This window comes from Anser brachyrhynchus, assembly GCF_964034855.1.
Source record: "Anser brachyrhynchus genome assembly, chromosome: 24".
NCBI lineage: Eukaryota > Metazoa > Chordata > Aves > Anseriformes > Anatidae > Anser > Anser brachyrhynchus.
Window position 1 is genome coordinate 4,046,149 of NC_137717.1, and position 21,524 is coordinate 4,067,672.

At 60.8% G+C, this 21,524-nt stretch overlaps 2 protein-coding genes across 6 annotated transcripts; both read left to right on the forward strand.

Annotated features, from left to right (window-relative positions):
- The first annotated feature begins 635 nt into the window (after positions 1-635).
- On the forward strand, positions 636-16,435 carry ZDHHC18 (zDHHC palmitoyltransferase 18). Of its 5 annotated transcripts, none has more exons than XM_080567279.1 (10): positions 638-973; positions 3,499-3,659; positions 6,760-6,909; positions 8,299-8,436; positions 8,950-8,998; positions 9,474-9,576; positions 11,040-11,149; positions 12,368-12,467; positions 14,844-15,451; positions 15,736-16,435. In XM_080567279.1, the coding sequence occupies exons 1-9, from the start codon at positions 696-698 to the stop codon at positions 14,883-14,885; spliced, it is 1,131 nt and encodes a 376-aa protein (XP_080423405.1). In that variant the 5' UTR covers positions 638-695; the 3' UTR covers positions 14,886-15,451; positions 15,736-16,435. The 5 variants fall into 5 exon arrangements, with proteins under 5 accessions (XP_080423407.1, XP_080423405.1, XP_080423404.1 ...); XM_080567278.1 differs by having other exon boundaries at positions 14,844-14,936; positions 15,736-15,909; XM_080567281.1 differs by lacking the exons at positions 14,844-15,451; positions 15,736-16,435 and adding an exon at positions 13,058-14,542 and having other exon boundaries at positions 636-973; positions 8,398-8,436.
- A 2,487-nt stretch (positions 16,436-18,922) lies between these two features.
- Positions 18,923-20,179, forward strand: SFN (stratifin). Its single transcript, XM_080567309.1, has one exon. It carries the CDS (start codon positions 19,098-19,100, stop codon positions 19,836-19,838), a length of 741 nt encoding a protein of 246 aa, XP_080423435.1. The 5' UTR covers positions 18,923-19,097; the 3' UTR covers positions 19,839-20,179.
- Positions 20,180-21,524: the final 1,345 nt, after the last annotated feature.

Consider the following 21,524-nt stretch of genomic DNA (forward strand, 5'->3'; position numbering starts at 1 on the left):
GTGGTTTGGTCTGGGGAAGGGGAGGCTCAGGGCAGACCTCGTTGCTCTCTGCAGCTGCCTGAAAGGGAGGTGTGGGGAGCTGGGGGTTGGCCTCTTCTCACAGGTAACCAGGGATAGGACCAGAGGGAATGGCCTCGAGTTGTGCCAGGGGAGGTTCAGGCTGGAAATGAGGAGACATTTCTTCTCAGAAAGAGCGGTCAGGCGTTGGGACGGGTTGCCCAGGGAGGTGGTGGAGTCACCGTCCCTGGGGGTGTTCAAGGAGAGGTTGGACGTGGGGCTTGGGGACATGGTCAGCGGGTGATGGGGGTGGTAGGGGGCGGTTGGACCAGGTGAGCCTGGAGGCCTTTCCTAACCCTCATGCCTCCGGGATTCAAGGCTCCGAAGGACCTGGGGCCTGTCTCTTCCACCCCTACTTTTCTAGGATTCCGTGATCTGGGGGCTCGGAGGGATCCGGGGGGGAATCCGGGAGCCCCCGCTGCCGCCGCCCCCCCCCCCCGCTGCCGCCGCCCCCCCCCCGCTGCCTCGGCGCGGCCGCCAGGGGGCGCAGCGAGGGGACGGGGTGGGGGGGGCGGGGCGAGGCCGCCGCGGGGGGCGGGGCTCCGGCGGGGGGGGCGGGGCCGACACGTCCGCGGGGCGGGGCCGGGCCGCGGGGCTGCGCGGGGCTCGGCAGCGGGCCGGGCGCTGCGGGCGGCGCCATGCAGGAGCGCGGCTACCGGCACATCCCGCCCGCCGCCCCCGGGCCCGGCCCCGGCCCCGAGCCTCCCCCTCCCGCCGTCCCCGCCGCCGCCGCCTCCTCCTCAGCCTCCTCCGAAGGGCCCGGCCCGGCCCGGCGGCCCCGGCGGAAATGGGAGGTGTTCCCCGGCCGCAACCGCTTCTACTGCGGCGGCCGCCTGATGCTGGCGCGGCACAGCGGCGTCTTCGTCCTCACGCTCGGCCTCATCCTGGCCACCAGCGGCCTCTTCTTCGCCTTCGAGTGAGTCCCGGACGCGTAACCCGCCCCGCGGGGCTGCGGGGATGGGGCCCGGGGGGACTCCGTGCCCCGCGGTGTGCCCCTGCCCCCCCCCTCCTGTCCCCCCCGTTTCCCCGTCCCCCCTATCCCCCCGTCTCTCTCGTTCCCCCATTCCTTGTCCCCCCATCCCCCTTGTCCCTCCATCACCCATCTCCCCCATTCCCTGTCCCCCTTGTCCTCCTGTCCCCCCATTTCCATATCCCCCATATCGCCCTGTATTCCCATTTCCATATCCCCCTTGTCCCCCATCTCCCCTAGCCCCCTGTCCCCCCATTCCCCTTATCCCCCTGTCCATCTCCCCATTTCCCTATATCCACTTGTCCCCCCGTCCTCCCATTTCCCTATTTCCCTATCGCCCTTGTCCCCCTGCCCCCCCCCAATTTCCCTATCTCCCTGCCCCCCCCCGTTTCCCTATCCCCCCTTGTCCCCCTCTCCTCCTTGTCCCCCTGTCCCTCCGGGCACCCCCCACTGCCTCACCCAGAGCCGTCCCGCCTGCTGCCGAGCCCCCAGCCCCGCTCTAACTGGGAGCCTCTGGGTCCCCACATCCTGTCCCCAGGTGCTCAGGGTCACCCCTGGTCCCCAAAGACCCCCCCTGCTCAGGAGGGGTGGGCAGGGGCAGCCCCGCACCTTGCGGGCTGGTTTAGGAGCTGCGCCCCAAAGAGGGGAATCCGCTCACAGCAGCGGGGTGCCCTCCCGGTGTCCAGCCATCCCTCCCCTCCGAGCCTAAGGAGGGCAGAAATCCATCTGGAATCGCTGCCAGGAGTTTGTAGGGTGGATGTGGTACGGAGGGGCAGCAGGAGCGGTGTGCCGGGGGTCTCACCCCGAGGGTCTGCCCTCGCTGTGTCTGGGGGAGAGGGAGCAGCCTCTGCCCCATCCCCTTTCCTTTTGGGAAGCCGGCCCTGCTGTCCTTTGGGACTGCAGCCCTGCGGCTCCGGGTTCCTGCGCCCCGCGGGCAGGGAGAGCTGGGAGCACCCTGCGGTGCCCGGGAGGAGCGGGGGAAGGAGCACCCAGCACTCGGGGCTCCGCTGTCCCAGCCCCGTGCTTCTCACACGGGGCTTGTTCTTCCCACTGCTGCACCAAGCAGGGGATCGCGCCTGCCTCGGGGTCCCAGGGTTATCCCTCCGAGCCTCTGAGCAACGCTGCAGCCGGGCGGACGAAGGCTTTTGGTCGGACGAGAGGTGCTGAGAAGCCAGCCAGGCTCCGGGCAGCAACGCATCCCTGCACGAATGCTCCTCTCTCGGCGGCGTCCGTGCCTCTCCGACAGCTTTCCCAGCTCGGTCTGAAGCTAACGGGCAGCACCAGCACAGTAACTGCTTTGTGCGGGGCCAAGCAGAGGACATCTGCTCCCTCCTCCCGTCTTGCCTAGTCACTGTTTCTTGGTTAAAGATGTCCCGGGGCTTTCCACGTTGTTTCTGTAGGGGTGTGCTTCTGTTGCATCAGTTACGCTTTGCTAGATGCATAAAAAAAGCCAGTAACTGTGTCTATAGTTGACATTTTTACGTAATTTCTTGCTGCCTGAAGGAGGAAAGAGGACTCCAGAGATCCACCCAAAAACGGATGGCAAGGACGCTCGTCTCTCTGATTTCGGAGCCCTTTCTGTCCCTCCACCAGGGAGAGGGCGGAGGGGCTCGGCAGCAGCGCTGCTCTCAGGCCGAGAGGATTTTGTAGCTCGATGTCTGCTTTGTCCTGGACAGCTGAGCTGAGACAAAAGTTACTTAATCCCTTCGCTGCCTCGCCGTGTCACCAGGACTTAGCGCTGCCGCGGGGCTCAGGCAGCTCGCCGCGCTGTGCCCGGTGCCGGTGCTTACCAGTGCTCAGAATAGCAAATCCCTTTGCAGAGCGGGAGGGGGGCTCCAGCCCCGCGTTACGTAAGGAGCCGCGTCCCTCGGGTCCTCGTGGTCGTGCTGGGGGTGATGGAGCCGCCCGGCTTTCGATAACGCTGGTCCCTGGATGCCGGAGTGGGCATCGGCCGCTTCGGTGCCGGCAGGTCGCAGCACCTGCGGCGCTGATGTGTGCGGGTCAGGCGTCTGGCGCGGCACGAAGGCACGCGAATCATCCCGAGGCAGCAAAGCTGTGCTGAATCGAAGCCGAGGTCCCTCAGCTTCGGATGCAGCAGGACCACATTCGCGCTGATTTTGATCCCTGATTAATTCCGGGTGTTTCTCCGTGTGTTGTCGTTGCTGCTGCCATGTAGAAGGTGACCGGACTTTGGTTTCTGCAGGTTTTTGCAGTATGAATCTGGGGCTTCAGAAGGGCACAGAGGTTGCGTAGAGGAGCTCGTGCTTTGTGTCCAAGACCCGGTCCTCCCAGTGCAGCTCCAGAGCTGCAGGGTGCTCTCAGGGCTGGCTCTTGCCTTTCCAGGGGTCTCTGCAAAGCAGCAGCGCTTCAGTCCCCGCCCCCCCATGATAATTCGTAGCGTGTAGCGTGATAGCTGATGGCCAGTTCTGTAGGGATGGTTGGTAACGGTGCTTTTTTCTCTCTTTTCACAGCTGTCCCTTCCTTGCCAGCCACCTGACCCTGGCCATCCCCATCATTGCAGCCGTCCTCTTCTTCTTTGTCATCAGCTGCCTGCTCCAGACAAGCTTCAGGGACCCAGGTATCCTGCCCAGAGCCACCCCCAGTGAGGCTGCAGACCTGGAAAAGCGGATCGGTGAGCCTTCTCTTCCCTCTCCTGCCTTTGCTTTGGCTCACGCCCGTGTGTGCGCGTTTCAGGCTCGGCGAGTCTCCTCTCTGCAGAGGAGCAGAGGTGGTTTTCCTTTCTGTTCAGTCCCATAGCTAGGCGAAGCCCCGTGCAGGGGATGGGTGCCTGTAGCTGTTCCCAGGACCACGCTGGATTTGGCAGCGGCCCCGCAGAGGGCTGGGACGAGGCAGAGCTCGTGGCACCAGTGCCCTGCCTGCTGGTGCTGTCGGGGTCTGTGTGCCAGCAGCCGGGGGAGCACAAAGTTCCCATTCAGAGGCAGGCTGCCACGCTCCTGGACGCAGACCGAGTTCTCATAATCTGAGCAGTTTGGATCTAGGCTGGGATTCGCAAGGAACTGGCTACAAAACTCGATTTACTTTCCCTCTCTTGTAAGAGCCGGTTCTTGGCCACCCCGATTTCCACCGCCGCCCTTCTCTAACGCGGCTTCATGCAGAGACCCTGACAAGACGGGAAGCTGCTGAGGCTGAACCAAGCAGCATTATAAAGCTGCTGAAACAAGAGGCGTGCTTGGAAGATAAAAAGCACTTGTGCTCATCCCCACATCATCTGGGACTTGAAGGGAGAATTTTCCCCGGGCCGGTAGGTAACAGACAGGATCTCCTGAGCGGTGTTCCTGGGTCAAAGAAACCTTTCTAAAAACCTGACAGAAGTAAAAATCTCCTCTATTTTCATGGGACAATCGCAGTTGAGCTAAACTGGTGCCAGGAAAGAGATCCTTTCCGCACTGAGAGCGGTTCCACAGCCTGTTTAATCCAACATCAGGGTGGTCTGTGCTGAGCGGGCAGTCTTATTTTGCCTGTTGTCGCTGCCTCGCTCACGCTGGCTGGTGGTGTGGTCGCCCAGCCCGCGGGGAATTTGCCTGCCCGAGCGCTGAGCCGCAGCTTCTCGCTATGCTCGGCGCAGGGAAGGTGCAGGGGCTGTGCCCGAGCCCCTGCGCAGCAGGAGAGCAGAGAGCAGCATTGGCTCCAGGGGTGAAATCCACGCTTGGGGTGAAGGAAAGGGGCTGTGGGTTTGCAGCCCGAGCTCTGTATCTGCAGCACAGGTTTGAAGGCTGACATGAGAAGGAATCGAGCCCTTCATCTACGTGCTAACCCCAAGCGGGACCGTCCCTCGCGGAGACTCCTGCTGGTTTTAGTGGATTTCAGAGCTGCTTCTGGTAAACCACGGCAAATCTCGGCTTAAGGGTGCTGAGGGCTGAGCTGAGAAGCCTCAGCCGTGTGAGGAGGAAGAGGCCGCAAGCTGCGGTTGGCCCCCACGTCCTCGCTTCTCCCTACAGCCATGCCCTGCTCTGTTTGCGTGAACGTTGGTGCCGTGTTCCAGGGCAGCCTGGCTGCCTCCTTCCTCCTCCATAGCTTTGTGTCGTTCTGACCAACGCAGAGAAATTGGTGCGTTTGTGCATGACAAAAAAAAATAGTTAGCGACCTTTCCTGTGCCCTGATTTTATGGGTTTTCGTTTGGCCTCCTCTTCTCTGAAAATCCTTGCAAGTCCCATCCTCCCCGAGGGATGCCCAGCAACGGGGGAACGCGCTCCGAGAACAAGGCTCGGCTCAGCGCCCTGCGTTAGCTGCCCAGCCCCTGTTGGTGCCTCCCGGCAGAGGCTGCTCCTCGGGGCAGACGTGGCGGCTTGCTGCTGACGAAGCTGGGGAGCCGATCTGCTCCTCTTTTTCCCCAAAGAAAGGCTAGAGCCAGAGCGCCAGAGCAGCAGCGCGTTTGTTGGTTTGAACGTTGTCCGAACTTGGAGGGATCTGGCTCCGTACATCCCTCTGCAAAATGCTGGTGCTGAGTCCTCAGGATAATTCGTTTAGGGAGGATGGTTTTTAAGGTTATGACTGCCATTGAGCCAGCTGTACCTCGGGGTTTCTTTATATTGATATATTTATGTAAATATTTATATTTATGTGGTTTCTAACAGTGTGCTCGTGTTTGTCCCGTCTGAAAGCTGCTCTCACGCCGTGTTCGCTCTGGCCAGGAGGGCGCACGCATCCAGGGTTGGGACCGTGTTGGTGTTAGGCTTAGTGACAAATGCCTCATCAACACCGACGTGGGGCAATTGCAGCCTGCCCTACGGAAAACAGTTGCAAGGCAATCGTTCTGCACTTGCCTAAAAAACTGGTTTTAAAATCTCCTCGGAGCGGTTATCTGTGCTTCTATTTATAAGAGCCTACAGCAGGAATCTGGCTGCAGATGCTGCCTGGTGTGCCAGCTGTTCCTGCTAACATAATCCATTTATTTTCCTCTTAACTCGCTCGCTGGTACATCTCTGTTTTCAAAGACTTCCTCGGGGTCGGAAAGGTGCTCTTTCAAGAGCGACTTAAATAAACCACTAACCCCCAAACTGCAGACGTGGCACAGAGGCTTTGCAGCTCACGCTTTTGCTGAGCAGGTGAGAGGCTTCCAGCCGCCAGCTCCGAATGAATAACCGCGCGCCGGCGCACACAGGTGAAACGCAGCGTCTAAAAATCCTCCGTCCCCACCTCGAGGAGGAGGAATCCTCGCGCGCCGCCACGATTGCAATGCAATCTGCCTGGAGCGCTTGAGACCTGCCTGCTGCCCTCCTGCTCCCTGATGGAGACGAGGCTGGCTCCCGCGGGATGCTTCTGCAGAGGTCCCCCCGCTGCTTTCTGAACCTTGGCTGCTGCTCTTACAGCAGGGACGGACCTCAGCCGTGTGAACAGGGCCCGCTGCCTCCTCGCGTCGTGATCCGTTCGGCACCCGGAGATGGGCTGGAGTCGGGCACGCTAACACTGCTGCCTTTGTGCTCGCTGTTTGTAAGTTGCTTTATGTTCTCGGAGCGCTGGGCAGAGATTCCTTCCTCTTGGCACCCCGTCGACAGGGAAAGGACATAAAGAATGCCGTGAAGAGCCGACTGGATTTCTTGGCTGCCAACTCCGCAACAAATCGCGTGGCTGAGCTGCCTCCCAGCTTTGGCGTTAAAATCGTGCGCTAATAATGCCTTTCTCCGCCCGGAGGCAGCTCGCAGCGACGCGGGGTCATTGGGTCGGTTGGGTTTCACCTGCCCTGCCCTGACTGCTCCTTCTCGCCCTTGCAGACAGCATGGGCACCTCTACCTACCGCCCACCCGCCCGCACGATGGAGGTGGTCATCAACAAGTACGTGGTGAAGCTCAAGTACTGCTACACCTGCAAGATGTTCCGCCCACCGCGCACCTCGCACTGCAGCGTCTGCGACAACTGCGTCGGTGAGTGCAGGGAGCGGGAACGTGCTGGTGTTGGAGGAGAGGCTGGACGTGGTGCCTGGGGACATGGTTCAGTGGGTGACGTCGGTGGTAGGGTGGTGGTCAGACCAGATGATCCTAGAGGGCTTTTCCGACCCTAATGGTTCTAGGATTCTGTGTTCCGGAGCAGATTGCTTGCGCTCTCCATAAAGGATTGCAAAGCAAGACAGCGAGTGTGCCACTTTGGTGCCTCGGGGGCAGCACACCCAGTGCTCGCTCTCTGCTTTCCCTGTTTCGGAGGGCACTGTGCTGTGAGATATCGGTAAGGCCCCACCAAACACGAGGTTTGCTGCAGGCTCCTGGTTGTCTCTGGCCTCAGGGTCACCAGGACAGTGGAGGCACCTCCGCAGGTTCTGGTTTAGCTCAGCCCTGTCCTTACTCCACGTTCCTCAGCTTGTGGTGGGGCAGGAGGGGTTGAACGAAGACGAGAAAAGCCTCCGACGGCCCCAGGCATGTGTAGGGGAGCTGGAAGACCCCAGCACCCTCTGCAGGAGCAGCGTTCAGCCTGGAGAAGAGAAGGCTCCGTGGAGACCTCGTTGCAGCCTTTCAACGCTTAAAGGGGTCTTATAAAAAGGACGGAGAAGGACTCTTTGCTCGTGTAGATAATGATAGGACAAGGGGGAGTGGTTTTAAACTGAAAGAGGGTTAAAACTGGGAGCTGCCCGGCGCTTGGTGTCTGGGGATGGCTGTGGGTGGTCGGGTCCTGCTCGCGCTGCCTGGAAAGCAGCCACGGCTGGGACAGGGCTTGGAGAGGAGCCGTGGGGAAGAACGGGCGTGCGCCAGATTTGTGCTGAGTTTTGTTTGCGTTGGTGTCCCCCCCCAGGAGGGTTACGGCGGTGCTGTTGGTCTGAAGCACAGCCCTTGCATTACAGGGTGGGAGTGTTTCCAGATATACTGCACCTGCCCCGCGTTCCCAGGCAGTTTCTGTGGTTTTAGAGGCCTATCTTCATAACTTTGAAATATATTTTCTGCTCCGACGAAGGCGGGGGGAGCAGACGTGCAGAGAGGGAGCAGCGAGGCCGCGTGTACACACCCAGTGCTGCCGGTACTGGAAAACCTGCCGCGTGTCCCTGCTCAATTTCAGTTTTAGTAATGGGAGATGTTAGCAGTCACGAGGCTTGCATTCACGCGGGGTTTGGGGAGAGGAGAAGTTTGGCCTTTAACGATCAAAATTTTTAAAAAAGGGCGTATCAGCAGGCTGCAGTGCTGCTGAAACTTGTTGCTAATGCAGTGCTGCAGAGAGCTGCTGGTTGTGCTGCAGTGGGTGGCAGCTCAGTTTGCGGCCCCCGGTTTTCGGAGTTTGAGCAGCGAGTGGGAGCCGGCAGGAGCCCTCACCCCGTTCCTCTCTTTCAGAGAGGTTCGATCACCACTGCCCCTGGGTGGGCAACTGCGTGGGGAAGCGCAACTACCGCTACTTCTACGCCTTCATCCTCTCCCTCTCCTTCCTGACAGCCTTCATCTTCGCCTGTGTCGTCACCCACCTCACTCTGCGTAAGTATCGAGGCAGCAGCCTCGCTCTGGGCACAAAGCATCTCGAGGCCCCCTGTTCATGTAGGACGAGCATGGGAAGGGTCTGGCTTCTCTCGGTTTAAGCCCTGCTTCTCAGTGCAGGTGGCTTGAATAAATCAGGTTTCACGTTGCAGGGAGCCCCAGATCCACCCTGCTCCTCGCTGCGGGGAATCCTCGAGAGCCGCCGGCGGGGTTGTCCCCTCCAGAGCAAACGAGTTTGGTGCGGTGCTGGGGCAGCGCTGGGCTTTGTGCGCACCTGCCCTGAGCCCCGCGGGGAAGGTGCCTCACCTGCCAGCCCTAAATCTCCCGGGGCTGTCTGCTCGCTGCTATTTCTGCAAAGTTACAGGCTGCAGATGCTCTGCAGGCAGCCGGGCAGATCCGCCTGGCCCGCGGGGGGGTGGCTGCGTGCTGGGGAGCGAAGCGTTGGCTGGGGATGCGGAGGAGATGCGAGGCTGCCTGATGGGGCCTGGTTCCTCATCACCTTTTGCTTTGCAGGCTCGCAGAGGGATGGCTTCCTCACCACCCTGAAGACAACACCCGCGAGATATCCTTCCGATGCCATCGGGCTGCCGAGCAAACACTAATTGTGTAACGGAGGAGGGCAGTTACTAATGGGGTAACTTCATGGGGGTGCCCTGTTTATTTTTTTTTTTTTTAAATAATTTTTTTAACTAAATTAAGTTGCCCCACAACTTCATTTAGTGCCCTGGCCTGGTTGGGGCAGGCAGGCCCCTCTCCGCTCGCAGCCTGTGGACACCTCTGGTTCCACCTCACTGCCAGGGACGAAGGCCAGTAACAGACTGGTTTCCCAGTTTGCCAGGTTATGTGGGAAGGGGAATGGCTGGAGAAGGTTGTCCCGTGGTGGACGCCTTCAGAAGGGCATTGGGAGTGGGGAGGTGGCTGGGATACTTTTGTGGCCCAGTCGGCGTGGGCTTCACTGTGAGTGCCTCCTGAAACAGCCCCTGCATGTCCGCGTGGGATGGTTTTGTGGCCTGAATCTTCCTTGACTCCTGTTTCACCGTGCTGGAGCTGGTCATTTGTTTCTTCTCAGTCTGGTCTATTTTGGGCCTCTCAGGTTTTCACACTTACTTAGTCGCCTCCAACCTGACGACGAACGAAGACGTGAGTACCTAAATGCTTGGCCTTTCACCCCAAAAGCTGCGTGCAGGCGGGGCTGCCAGCCCTGCTACTTTCTCAGCAGAGGTGAGGTTCCCAGGGACTCCTCGGCTCAGCGTCTTGGTGCCTGTGAAAATCCCCTGCAAAGCAAAAAGCCCCCGCCCAGGGCGCAGCAGCAGGGGATCGTGGTGAGAGGCCAGCACGTGTCGCTCATGTCAGGCCTGGAGGTAACGAGCTGCAACGTTAGTAGGGTCACGTGTGAGTTTTTTCCAGTCCGTGTGCGGCCTTGCTCAAAATGAGGAGTCCCGAGGTTAAAAAAGGAAAGCTGGCCCCAGAGATCTGGGTGTCAGCCTGGGACACGGGTGATCTTAATTCAGCATCCTGCCTAACCACAGGCGTCCCGCGAGACCCTGGGCAAGTCCCTTTGTCTCTGTCAGTTCCTCATGTCTAGCAAGCAAATGATGTGCAGACGTCTTCTGATGAGATTTACCTTAAAGACCGGGGTGCGTGCAGACTCGAAGGGCCGGGTGAGGGCCCCGAGCGGGGCAGATTGTACAGAAAAGCAGGATCTGTCTGAGCCTCGGAAGGAACCAGAATTCACCCTCCTGGCTAGAAGCACCTGTAATCCCGGCTGGAAGCTTCCAGCACTGCAGACGGCACGTTTGCATCCCCCCCTTTTCTTTTTTTTTCTTTTTATTTTCCCCTTCCCTCTCCCCCTTTCTGTAATTTAGAGTTATTGGCAGGGCTGCACAGGGCTGTGAAGCTGATGGAGGTACCCAGCACCAAGGGCACCACGTCCACAGCACGTGGCCGCTGCTCCTCGGGCCACGCTGCCCACGGTGCCAGGCTTGTGCTACAGCTGGGGAGGGGAAGTAAAAGCAAAAGGAGGAAACGTGCTGGTAAATGGGTCGCTGCAGCCAGGGGCCCGAGGCCAGGTATAGCATCTGCCCACTCGTGTGCCTCCGCTTGATGCGCCTGGAGTTTCGAAATCAAGAGTCGCAGTGACAGCTGCTCGGGGTGGGGACGCAGGAGATCAGGAGGAGATCAGGAGATCATTTTTTCCTTTTGCAGAATGCCCCGGGAAGCTCCTCACTGTTTATTTAGCCCTCAGCACAGGGGGACCGGAGCCCTGCTCCAACAAGCTCTCAGCCTAGGAGAGGATGAGGGGAGGAGGCTGCTGGCGATGAAGGCAGTGACACTGCCAAGCTGGCACGCAGCACGGGAGGACGCAGCTTCGGAGCCTTCAAGCTGCAGGGCTGAGCCCTGGCAGAGGCAGGAGCAGCACGCTGCTGTCTCCTCCGGCTGCCTTCCTGCAGCTGTCCTGCTCGTCCAAGCAGATTGAGGGAGGCTGTTTGCACTAAGGCAAACTTTCCGCCTCGTGAGCAAGGGTTTTAACTGAGTCCATCGCTGCGTAATTAGCTACTATCGCATCTTCCCTACCTTAATCTGCACGTGTCCTTTTCTTTCAGATCAAAGGGTCCTGGTCAAATAAGAGGGGCTCAGAGTTTGCCAATCCTTACAGCCATAAAAGTATCCTCACAAACTGCTGCGCGGTGCTGTGTGGCCCGTTCCATCCCAGGTGAGAGCCTGCGCCGGGAGCTGCACCCGGCTCTGAGAGCGGCCTCGGCAAGCACAGGTTTGGGTTACCCCGACTCCCAGGAGAGCTGTTGCTTCTCCTGTTTGAACTTGATGAGTTTGGGCCGCCTGTAATTGTTTCATGGAGCTTGCAGCTAAAATGTCCGGCGATTCAGTAAGGGGAGAGGAACAGCACCGAAGGGCTCGGCAGCAGATGGTAAATGCTGGCGGTGGCAGTGCTTCTTAGCGCGTTTTTCTCTGCTGCAAGCAGCCAGCAGCGATCTGCCCCAGGCAGTGTGAACACCCTGGTTTTTACCAACTTGGATTACCTGAAATACTCAGCAGCACCCCACCAAATTCTCTTACCTGTGAGATAACCAGGACCACTGCTGGCTTTTGGCCTGAAGCGCAGGCACCTGCGGCTGCTTCTCCTTTCGTCCCACGAGCAGCACGGGATTGTTACTGCTGCTCTGACACAAGAGGGTGCACTCGGGCAGAGCCGTGCTGTGCTGCAGCAGCTGAGGACCTGCACCCTTGAGCAGAATTTGCTCACTGGGCCTGCTGCGGATTTACGTGGAGCAACCCCGAGGTGCTAACACTGTGTAGTTTGACAGCAGGGGAAGGTTGTGCAGCTACAGTCGGTGTGTTTTGTATCTGGCGCTGCTCTCCCCATTGCCCACTGCTCTTTGTTGGCTTCAGAGGTGCCAAAATGCCAGCGCTGCCGTTCAGCAGTGGTAAATGTGCGGATTCAGGGAGCTGGGAGGTTGTGGGAGCATAGCGTTTTGCTCCAAATCTTTCCACATCTCCGTGTTGTTTTCCTGTTGTAAAATCCTTCCGCCGGTTCCCACTTGGGTTTGTGGTGTCCCAAAGCTTTCACTGCCCAAAGGCCGTCCGGTGGCTTGTGTGATAAGTCTGTGGTTTGTCTAATGGGCAGGCAGCCGCGTTATCCATCCCGACCGCTCCCGCCGGCGCGCTGCTTCCCACGGGGACAGCCAGTTCTGACCCTCTGTGGCTTCTGAGCTCCCGTCTTCGCCACGGGGGCGTCTGCGTGTCAGCAGGGTTTCGATTTTGTGGACAGAGCGGGTTTAGCTGCCCCGGCCAGCTGAGGCAGCGGTCTGCAGAAACTGTCCAGAAACGCTTTGATTCAGCTGATGTGCATCTGGTCTCCGTTTCTGCCCGCCTGACTCCTCTCCCCTCGCACCCTCTCCCTTTTGTTTTCCAGTTTGATAGACAGAAGAGGATTTATCCAGCCAGATGTCGGGACCCCGTCCAGCCCGAAGAGCGAAGTCCCTTCCTTCGGAGCCAAGCCTGACACCAGCATGGTAGGAGGCATGCCGTAGCGGTGCTGTGATGTAGCCCCGAGCCTGCTGCGCCCGCACCTCGCTCCGGCCAGCTCCTTCCCATCTCCCCGGCCTCAGGCAGGACAGCCCTGCGATGCAGAGCTGCCAAAGACTCAGTTGAGCCATACGTTGCCTTTTTTTTATTATTATTATTTATTTATTGGTTTTGTTTAATTGTTTCACTGTGATGTAGCCTGCCCGGACTCCTGACTGATGCAGGACCCTCAGGCTCGTGCAGAAAGCAGGGAACCCCCCGGCACCTGGGAAGCAAACGGGTCTGGGGAGCCCCCTGACCTCTAAACCGGGGGCGTTTGCTCCGGGAAATCGCCGTGTTCCCTGCACGGGGAGTGAAGGGGGGCTGAGGATGGGAGGTGGGACTGGCGAAGGGTTCCCGCTTGGAGCCGTGCTGCCGAGCCTCGTCCCCTGGGCTGGTGGAGGCGGAAGCTCCCTGGTGTCCCTGCTATTGCCACAAACGCCTCTTGCTCCTCTGTGCCAACACGGAGGGGCTGTTGTGTGTCTTAACGGCCGGGTTCTCGCCTCGGCCCGCTCCCAGAGCAGCTTTTCTTTTCCAGCAGCTGCCGTGCCTTGGCAGGTTGTGGCCGTGCAGCTGGGGAGACTGGCTCACAGCAGGCGTGGAGGCTGCGTAGGGGTCCCGGGGGATCCTGTTTTCTGTCTGGTCACCGGGGGAGTGCTGACAAGCTCCTCATGTTTCCAGTAGGACAATGTTTTGCAGCAAGGACACAAGTTAGGAGGGCCCTCCTTTTAGTGGGGGAGAGGAAACGCACACACTATCCTGCAGCTCTCCCCATGAGATGCTGGCTACAGTTGTAAGGTTCGGGATCCTTAGCTTGCCAGGAAAGCCTGGCTGTAGCCTGCCTGCAGAAAGAATTAATGGCTACAGAAAAGTGGGTGAGTTCCCAAGGGTCCAACCCACCCCAGGTGGTTACGCAGAGGAAGCAGCAGGCGGGTGCTGGTCTCTGATAACCTCGTGTTGTGGTTTTGGTTTGGTTTTCTGGCCAGCAGACGAGAGCAGGGCTGTCCCCAGCGCCTCAGGAGTGATTCCCGTGTGCCTCGGCGCATCCACGAGCATCGCTCCCGGCACACAGGGACACGGGCGAGCCGGGCTGGGCTGCCAGCTCTGCGGGTTGCCAACACTGGAGCGTGCGTGGAGGAGAATCGCAGACCTTGTTAGCAATACTTGAATCGCATTACTAAAAGCTGCTGGATAATTTTGCACAATTTGTAGATTTTTTTCTATGTAGAACGTTTTATATTCGATGTAGATAGCGTTGTGCATGTTAGCACCAGGGCAGAGGCTTGCAGTGTTTTGTGTCAAGCTGCCTGGTTAGGTTTTCTGTGAGTTAAACACACAAATTTCAGCCTCGGGCAGGGGCACCAGCACATTTAGGGGGGCAGCCTGTCCCCACTGAATTAGCCAGGGTTGTGCTGTCCGCACTGTGAGTGACCGAGCCAGCCCCGAGGGGTGTCAGCGGATGGCAGAGCAGCCTCTTCCCCTTGCCTTGCCTTTCTGGCTCGCTGCGGGGCTCTCCCTGCTTGCCTCGTGGCCACCAGCTCTGCCTCTGCCCTGCGAGGAGCCAGAGCAGCAGCAGGAGCGCAGGGCAGGGCAGCTCCAGCACGGCTGCTGACCTCCACCTCGCAGCCTCCCCCTGTCCCCCAGCTTCCACCACCAGCCTCTGGCTCGCTGCGAGCCCCGCTGGCCCTGCCCAGAGCCTGGAAGCTGCTGAATTTCTGCCCCATCCCGGCAGGTGGCCCTCGCCGAGCGCTGCGGGAGGCTCCCCGTGGCTGGGTGCCACCTCTCGGGCTGGGTGCTTCAGCCTGAAAGCCAGCGTTACCTCCTTGCTCCTGCTGCCCTGATGGCCCCAAGGGGGCTTGTCCCTGCCTGCAGGGAGCCTCGGTGCCACCTTCCAGCAGCAGGCCCGGGGACGGGACAGGGCGAGTGGTGCTGTGCGGATTGGGGGCCAAACTCCTTCCTGTTCTTATTTAAACTGGTTTCCTTTGTTACTCGATGTAATAAAATTATATTTTTAAAGAGTTAATTGCTTGGATTATTATTTTATTCCTTTAAGACAAAGGGCAGGTGTCTCAGCCTTCAGGTTGGACGGTGCGTTAGTCACAGGGCTTGCCTGGAAGCTCCTAAAATCTCCCATGGGATGGGGCCGCGAGGGACACTTAGCAGCAGCCGGAGCCAAGGGCTTTTCCTGTCCCAGCTCTTTGGGAGATCTCTGTCCTTTTCCGACCCATCCTTTTCCGACCCGTCCTTTTCCGACCCGTCCAACCCAGCCCCCTCCCTGTGTACCCGCAGGCGCTGCGGTGCGTAACCTCTGGTGTCTTCCCCAGGAGGACGCCTGCCAGGACTTTGCCATTTCCTGCACAGCCTGACGGGATGTGCCCCCTCCTGGGACGTTAGCCCTGCTTTCTGAGGGCTAGCTGGTAAGAACGTGCTTTCTTCTCCTCGCCCAGCCATCCACCCGAGTGACCCATCTCATCCCCACTGCATGGCCAGCTCCCTTCACGAGCCCATCGCCTCCAGCCGCGTTGCCATCCTTGTGCCCCAAATCCCGACCACATCCCACCGGTGCGGGGCTTCCATGGAGGGGTTCCTGCAGCCTTGGCAAGGGGTGCAGGGTGGTTTCCCCTTGCCAGACGGAGTCAGATGGGCTGCGTGGTGGTGCTCAGAGGATGATGTGCCCCAGGGCCAGTTCGGCCTCGGGGCAGAGGTGCCGTGGAGCTCGGGGTTTGCTGGACAGAGCGTGGTGGTGGTTTGTGCTCGGTGGAGCTGCTGGGAAACCCCCAGCTGATGGGGAAATCTGGTGGTTGTGGTGAGCAGAGGGCTGGGAGCTGGATCAGATTCCTCACCCCAGCTCTGGTGCGCTTTGGGGTTCAGTCCATCCCTCCCCTCCATCGCCCTGTGACTCCGTTTGTCCTTCAGCGTGCCCGGAGCTGAGGTAAGTTCCCTTCAAAGCACGTGGTGAATTAGCATGGCTTTGACTGCCCGGTGCCAGGGGCTGCAGCACTGCCCTCTCTCCTGTCCCCACAGCTTGAGACGTGGCAGCAGGCACGGGGCTTTCTCCCTGCTGCTGTCTCATCCCCGGAGCAGGTTGGATTTCTGGCCTCAGCATCCGCTGGGCAACCCCTGGCAAACCGCTGCTGCTTTCCCCTGGTGTATTTCTGCTACTAACCCTCTCTTTCTCTTCCTCCCCTTCCCTTCCCCTGCTCTGGGGCCATCCAGCCTGCCGAGTGCAGCCAGCAGCCCTCTCTCTGCCTCTCTTGGAGCACCCCAAGGGAAGCCCAGACCCCGCGGGCAGTTCCTGAGAGGACGACAGCCATCAGCACCGCCTGTGCCTCCGCTCTCCAGGGCTGCGCCTTCCTCCCTCCCGCCGCCAGAGAAGGGGGAAAGCGGCCGTGTGCAAGGAAAAGCCTTCCCGGGCCGCCCTCCCACGGCTTCCGAGCTGAAAGCCATACAGCATCCCTCCCGAGTGCAATAACTGGAGTTCCTGCTGCCTCCCGGGGTGGGGAAAACCCCACGCAACTGAGCCAGGGCCACCGGTGGCTCCCCGTAACCAGCCTTACCCCGCATGGCTGGGGGCTCCCCGCTCGGAGACGCCGGTTTTTGGGGGAGCAGGCTTCGTGTTGGGGCCAAGCCGCTGGTGTTACCCATCCGATCCCCCTGGGTTTTTCCCCAGCCCTTCTCCAAGCCCCCCATAGGAAGGGATTTGGTGTATGGTCAGCGTTTGCCCTCCCAAACCCTGCCCCACAAGTTCCCCGTCTTACTGTTCGTGTTAGCGGGGCTCTGATTTAGGGGAAGGGTCCCCCCGTGGAGCCCCACGGGTTGGGAGACACTCTATGAGGCCCAGCTTAGAGCCCGGTAGGATTTGCCACCTATTTATGCCTTTGACTTTTGTAACGAAATAAAATTTCTCCTATTTCCTATATGTCGGTGTCTGCCTGTGCTGTGGAGCTGCTCCCTGCGCCTTGTGCTTATCCCGTGTGGTGTGGGGGAGCCAAGGACGGGTTCCTGCCACGGGGTCAAGAGCTCCCCAAGCTCCCTTCTCGTACCGATGATGGCCTCAAGGCGAGGCCCGGCCTCCCCCAGCTTTAAGCAGCCTTCTCCCTGCTGTCTTCCTCGCGTCGACCCCCAGCAAAATTCATCGGTGTCCCCCCCCCCACCCCACGCACCCACCCCAGCCCTTGAAATGCTGGGGGCGCCCCGGGGAGCAGCGGGGCGCTGAGCACCCTCCCAGCATCACCGGGATCGGCCGCCAGCGGCCTCCTCCTCCTGCCGCAGCCGAGCTGCCGCAGCGCCCAGCCCCAGCCCGCCGGCGGCATCGGCATGGCCGGCTCACGGGGCAGGCGGCACGTACCGGCCTGGGCAGCGTGCCCTGGGGCTGAGCTTTAATTCTTCGTCCCTCTCTCCCCGTCGGCGTGCATTCAGGTGCTGCTCTGCCGCGTCCGGAGCACCCGTGGGTGCTGTGTGGGGTGATGCTGCGGCCGAGCTCACCCCCAGCCTTTGCCTCAGTGGGGCGCAGCAAGCTGGGGCTCTTCCCTTTACCCACCCCGCTTCTTTTCACAAAACCGGTAGAGCAGAATATTTTTGCGGCCTCTTCGTAGCTAATTGCAACCTAAATTTGGCAGTGGCTCAGCACTTTTGGCAGGGGCCGCTGACAGGAGGCAGCTGAGCCAAGGCCGAGCCAGCGACCCCCCCCCTCACAGAGCTCGCACTGCTGCTTCCTATGGCCCTGGGGGGGGGGCCTGCCTGGGGTCTCCTCCCAGTTGCCCCCCACAAAGGGACCCATTTTTGTGATGGGAAGAGGTGGCGGTCAGAGGGCTGGGCCTCCCACCAGGGTTGGGCCTCCCACCCCTCGTATGGAGGATTTTATGCTTGTTTGAGGGGTTTTAGGGGTCTCTGGGGTCTCACTGGGCAGCATGGCTGTGGGGGGCACCCCACCTGCCACCCCTAGGACATGAGGCAGGCCCAGGAAGGCGTTCCTTTGAAACCACAGCCTCCGTGCGGCCATTCGGTCCGAAAAGCCTTCCTGTGGCTTAGCGAGGCCTGCTCTGCTCTCACTGCTCACTGTCTGGGCACCGCACACGGCACGGGCACCCCAAACCCCACATCTCCCATCACCCATGTCCTGAGACACCCCGAGCCCTGAGAGCATTGCAGGGAGGGCCCGGCTGTACTGGGGGGGCTGAAGCTGTTCTGGGATGCACATGGTCAAGAAAAGCAGCTCCGGCCTTCCTCCTGTCCCCAGCATCCCCGTCAGGGCTGAGGAGAGCACGGCATGGTGCTGATAAACCACGGGGCCGCGGCCCCGTACGCCTGGCTGGCCCTTCCTGCACGCTCCGGCCCTGCCGAGCGCAGGGCCCCGCGCGGGCTGCAGCAGCGCCGGGCGTCTGCCAGCAGCAGCCGGCGTGTGGGAACAGGCTTAATCAGGCTGAGAGCGAAACTGCAGCGCAACAACGCCGAGCGCAGATCCTAATCTGGGCAGAGCAAGCACCTACTGCGAGCTTTTGCAAAAAAAAAAAAAAAAAAAAGGAAAAAAAAAAAAAAAAGAAAGAAAAAAGAAGAAAGAAAAAAAAACCAACACCCCCCCCCCCCCCCAAAATCCCAAACTCTTCAAACGCAGCGTGAAGAGCTCAGACCAGTCACTGGTGAGATGCTCCGACCGGGCTGCAGCGGGGGAGACGCGGCACCGGGTCAGCAGCGAGAGGCAAAGAAGCCTCGAAGGGGCTCTGCAGGGTTTGGGGGCTGTCAGCTCAGTGGTATTTTTTTTTGTGGGGGGGGAGGGTGTTTGGTGGCATTTTGGATTGTTCTGGGGCCAGGGCCTGGCGTTTCCAAGGGCCAGGACGATTCCCCCGATCTGGGCAGTGTGGAGGAGCTGGGAACGCCCCAGCCCCGATCCTGATCCCGATCCCTGCAGCGGTGCTTGGGCAAGGCAAGGGCTGCTCCTCCTGCCTCGGTTTCCCCACCTGTGGGAATAAATACCTGCCCTTCAAGCCCTCGCAATTACCAGTGAGTTAATCACCACGTAAAAACGACAGCGATAGGATTTTTGGGGAGGAGACCATCTTTACAACCGGGCCCACCCCATGCCCTGTTTCTCCAGGGGGGGTGGAAAAGCGCGCCAGGCGCTTCTGCTTCGCCCCCAAAACGCCGACCCCGCCACTCCCCGTTCCAAGCACTTCCAGCAGCCAGGGATGAGTCCCCCATTGATCCGGGGGTGGGGTTGGGGTTCCCCGGGGACCCCGGGACACTCCTGGGATCAGCTTCATCCTCCCAGCACCCCGGGGACCCAGAGCCCGAGGCGAGGGCAGGGCGGGGGCCGCCCGCTCGCCCCTTCCCCAGCGCCTCGCCGCCTCGGGGTGCGATGAATCACGGCAATTTTCCTTTTAAGGCCGGGCTCGGCGGGGAGGAAGCAGAGGAGGAGGAGGCCGCTCCTTCGGCCTCGCTGGCTCCTCCCGCTCTCGCTCGGGGCTCCGACGCCCAGCCAAAAGCGAATCCGGGCGGCGAGGTTCGGCAGAGGCTCCGACGGCTCCCGGCCCGCTCCTCGCCCCAGCGTCTGTCCTGCGCGCCCGTCCGCGTCCCCAGCCATGGCAAGAAACCACCAAGTGCAGAAGGCCAAGCTGGCCGAGCAGGCTGAGCGCTACGAGGACATGGCGGACTTCATGAAGGCGGTGGTGGAGCACGGGGACGAGCTGTCCAACGAGGAGCGCAACCTCCTCTCCGTCGCCTACAAGAACGTGGTGGGGTGCCAGCGCTCGGCCTGGAGGGTCATCTCCAGCATCGAGCACAAAACCGAAGAGGGGGATGACAAGGCACAGCTGGTGAACGAGTACCGGGAGAAGGTGGAAGAGGAGCTGAAGAGCGTCTGCAACGTCGTCCTGGGCTTGCTGGACAAGTATCTCATCAAGAAGGTCAGCGACCCCGAGAGCAGGGTCTTCTACCTGAAGATGAAGGGAGACTACTTCCGATACCTGGCCGAGGTGGCCACGGGGAACGACCGCCAGGAGACGATAGACAAAGCCCAGAAGGCGTACCAAGAGGCCATGGACATCAGTAAAAAGGAGATGCAGCCCACGAACCCCATCCGCCTGGGGCTGGCCCTCAACTTCTCCGTCTTCCACTACGAGATCGCCAACGCCCCCGAGCAGGCCATCTCGCTGGCCAAGACCACCTTCGACGAGGCCATGGGGGACCTGCACACGCTCAGCGAAGACTCCTACAAGGACAGCACCCTCATCATGCAGCTGCTCAGGGACAACCTCACGTTATGGACAGCCGAGTGCGCAGGCGAAGACGGCGGCGAGGCTGGCGAAGAGCCCAAGAACTGAACGGCCCCCGCGGGGCCAGGGACCGGCGGCCCTCCTCCCCCCCCCCCCCCCCGCCCCCCGACACCTCCTCCCTCCCCACCTTTCGGTGTCTCTTCCCTTTTTTTTTTTTTTTCTTTTTTTTTTTCTTTTGGGAAGGCATCTCAGCCCCCTCCCCATCCTTCTCCCCCCCCCAGGTTGGGTGCTGGAGTGGGGTCCGTGTGCGGTGTTTGCTGGGGTGGCTTTGGCAGGTCCTCCCCTTCCCTCTCCCTCTTGCTCTTTTCTTGGGGGGGGGGGGGGGGAGGAAGGAGGATGCCTCCATCTCCCTTCCCAGAGCACTGCCGGCCCCCCCCACCCCCCCAAAATTTAACATTTTAGATGGAAGCGGGGGGCAGCCTGGTTTGTGGCACCTCCAAACCCACCATCCCTCGAGGCGGCGGGAGGATGTGATGGGACGGGACGGGGAAATGAGAAAGAGGGGGGGCTGGGGGGTGTCATGAATCGCCAAAGCCTCTGTGCGTCTCCAATAAACCGTCTCGTGCACGCCTGCCTCTGTGGTTGCCTCGTCTCTCCCCCCCCCCCCGCGCACATGCCCAGGCAGCTCCTGCAGCCTCCGGGCACCGGCATCGCCTCCTGCCCCGCCATGCCGGGGAGCGGCCGGGGTCCGCAGCCCACCCCCCCGCCCCCCCCCCCGCCCCGAGCACCCATCTGGATGCTTGTGGCCTCCCCCCAGCCCTGCAGTGAGGTGTCGGGGTGCGCAGTGAGCCCTGAGCCTTTGGGGGGGGGGGTGCCGGGAAAGGGCTCTCCAGGTGGGGTTTCCAAGGGGAGAAGGTCTGGGTAGCCCTGGTGAGAGAGCTGAGGTGATGTCCCAGGTCCCCAGCCCTGCAGCGGGGTGTCCCCACCCTGTTGTGCCCTCATCCCTGTCGTGTCCCCATCCCTGTCTTATCCCCATCCCTTTGGTGTCCTCATCCCCAGGGTGTCCCCATCCCCGTGGTGTCCCCATCCCTTTGGTGTCCTCATCCCCAGGGTGTCCCCATCCCCGTGGTGTCCCCGTCCCTAGGATGTCCCCATCCCCACGGTGTCCCCATCCCCATCATACAACACACAGTGCCCCAAAACCCATGGCCAAGGGACCTTTGTGCAAGTAGGGGACTGTCACCAGTTCCCCCCCCCGCAAGTTCTCCTCCGTGGCTGAGCGGGGGTTCTCCCGAAACAGCGACATGGGGAGGGACACCGTGTCCTCCCCATCAGGGTGGAGACGTCCCCATCGAGGCCTGGATGCACCGGTGCAGAGGGGGGGGGAAAGCTCAGCACTTCTGGCCCTGGCGCCCGGCCACGGCGAAGGGCGCAGCTCGCGGAGCGCAAGTTTCGACACGAGAGGCTCATTACAATAAAATACAGTCACGGCACCCTGGGCTATGAGCTCATCAGATCAAGCGCAGCAGGGCTGGGCCGCGCTGGGCAGGACCCGGCCTTTGATGGGAAACGCCGGGATGCCGGGAGGAAGCGCGCCGTGACTCAGGGCGCGCCGCCTCTGCGGGGTCCCTGCGTGGGGACACCCCCTCACCGGGCTTAAGCACGGCCAAACCCGGGGTTTGGGGGTTTGGGGGAAACTGAGGCACAGCAGGGAAGCGACCCAGGGGGGTGCAGGGTGAAGTTGGTGCCGTGGTGAGGGTCGAGCGGGCTCCGCCGTGGGAACGCGTTGGCTGT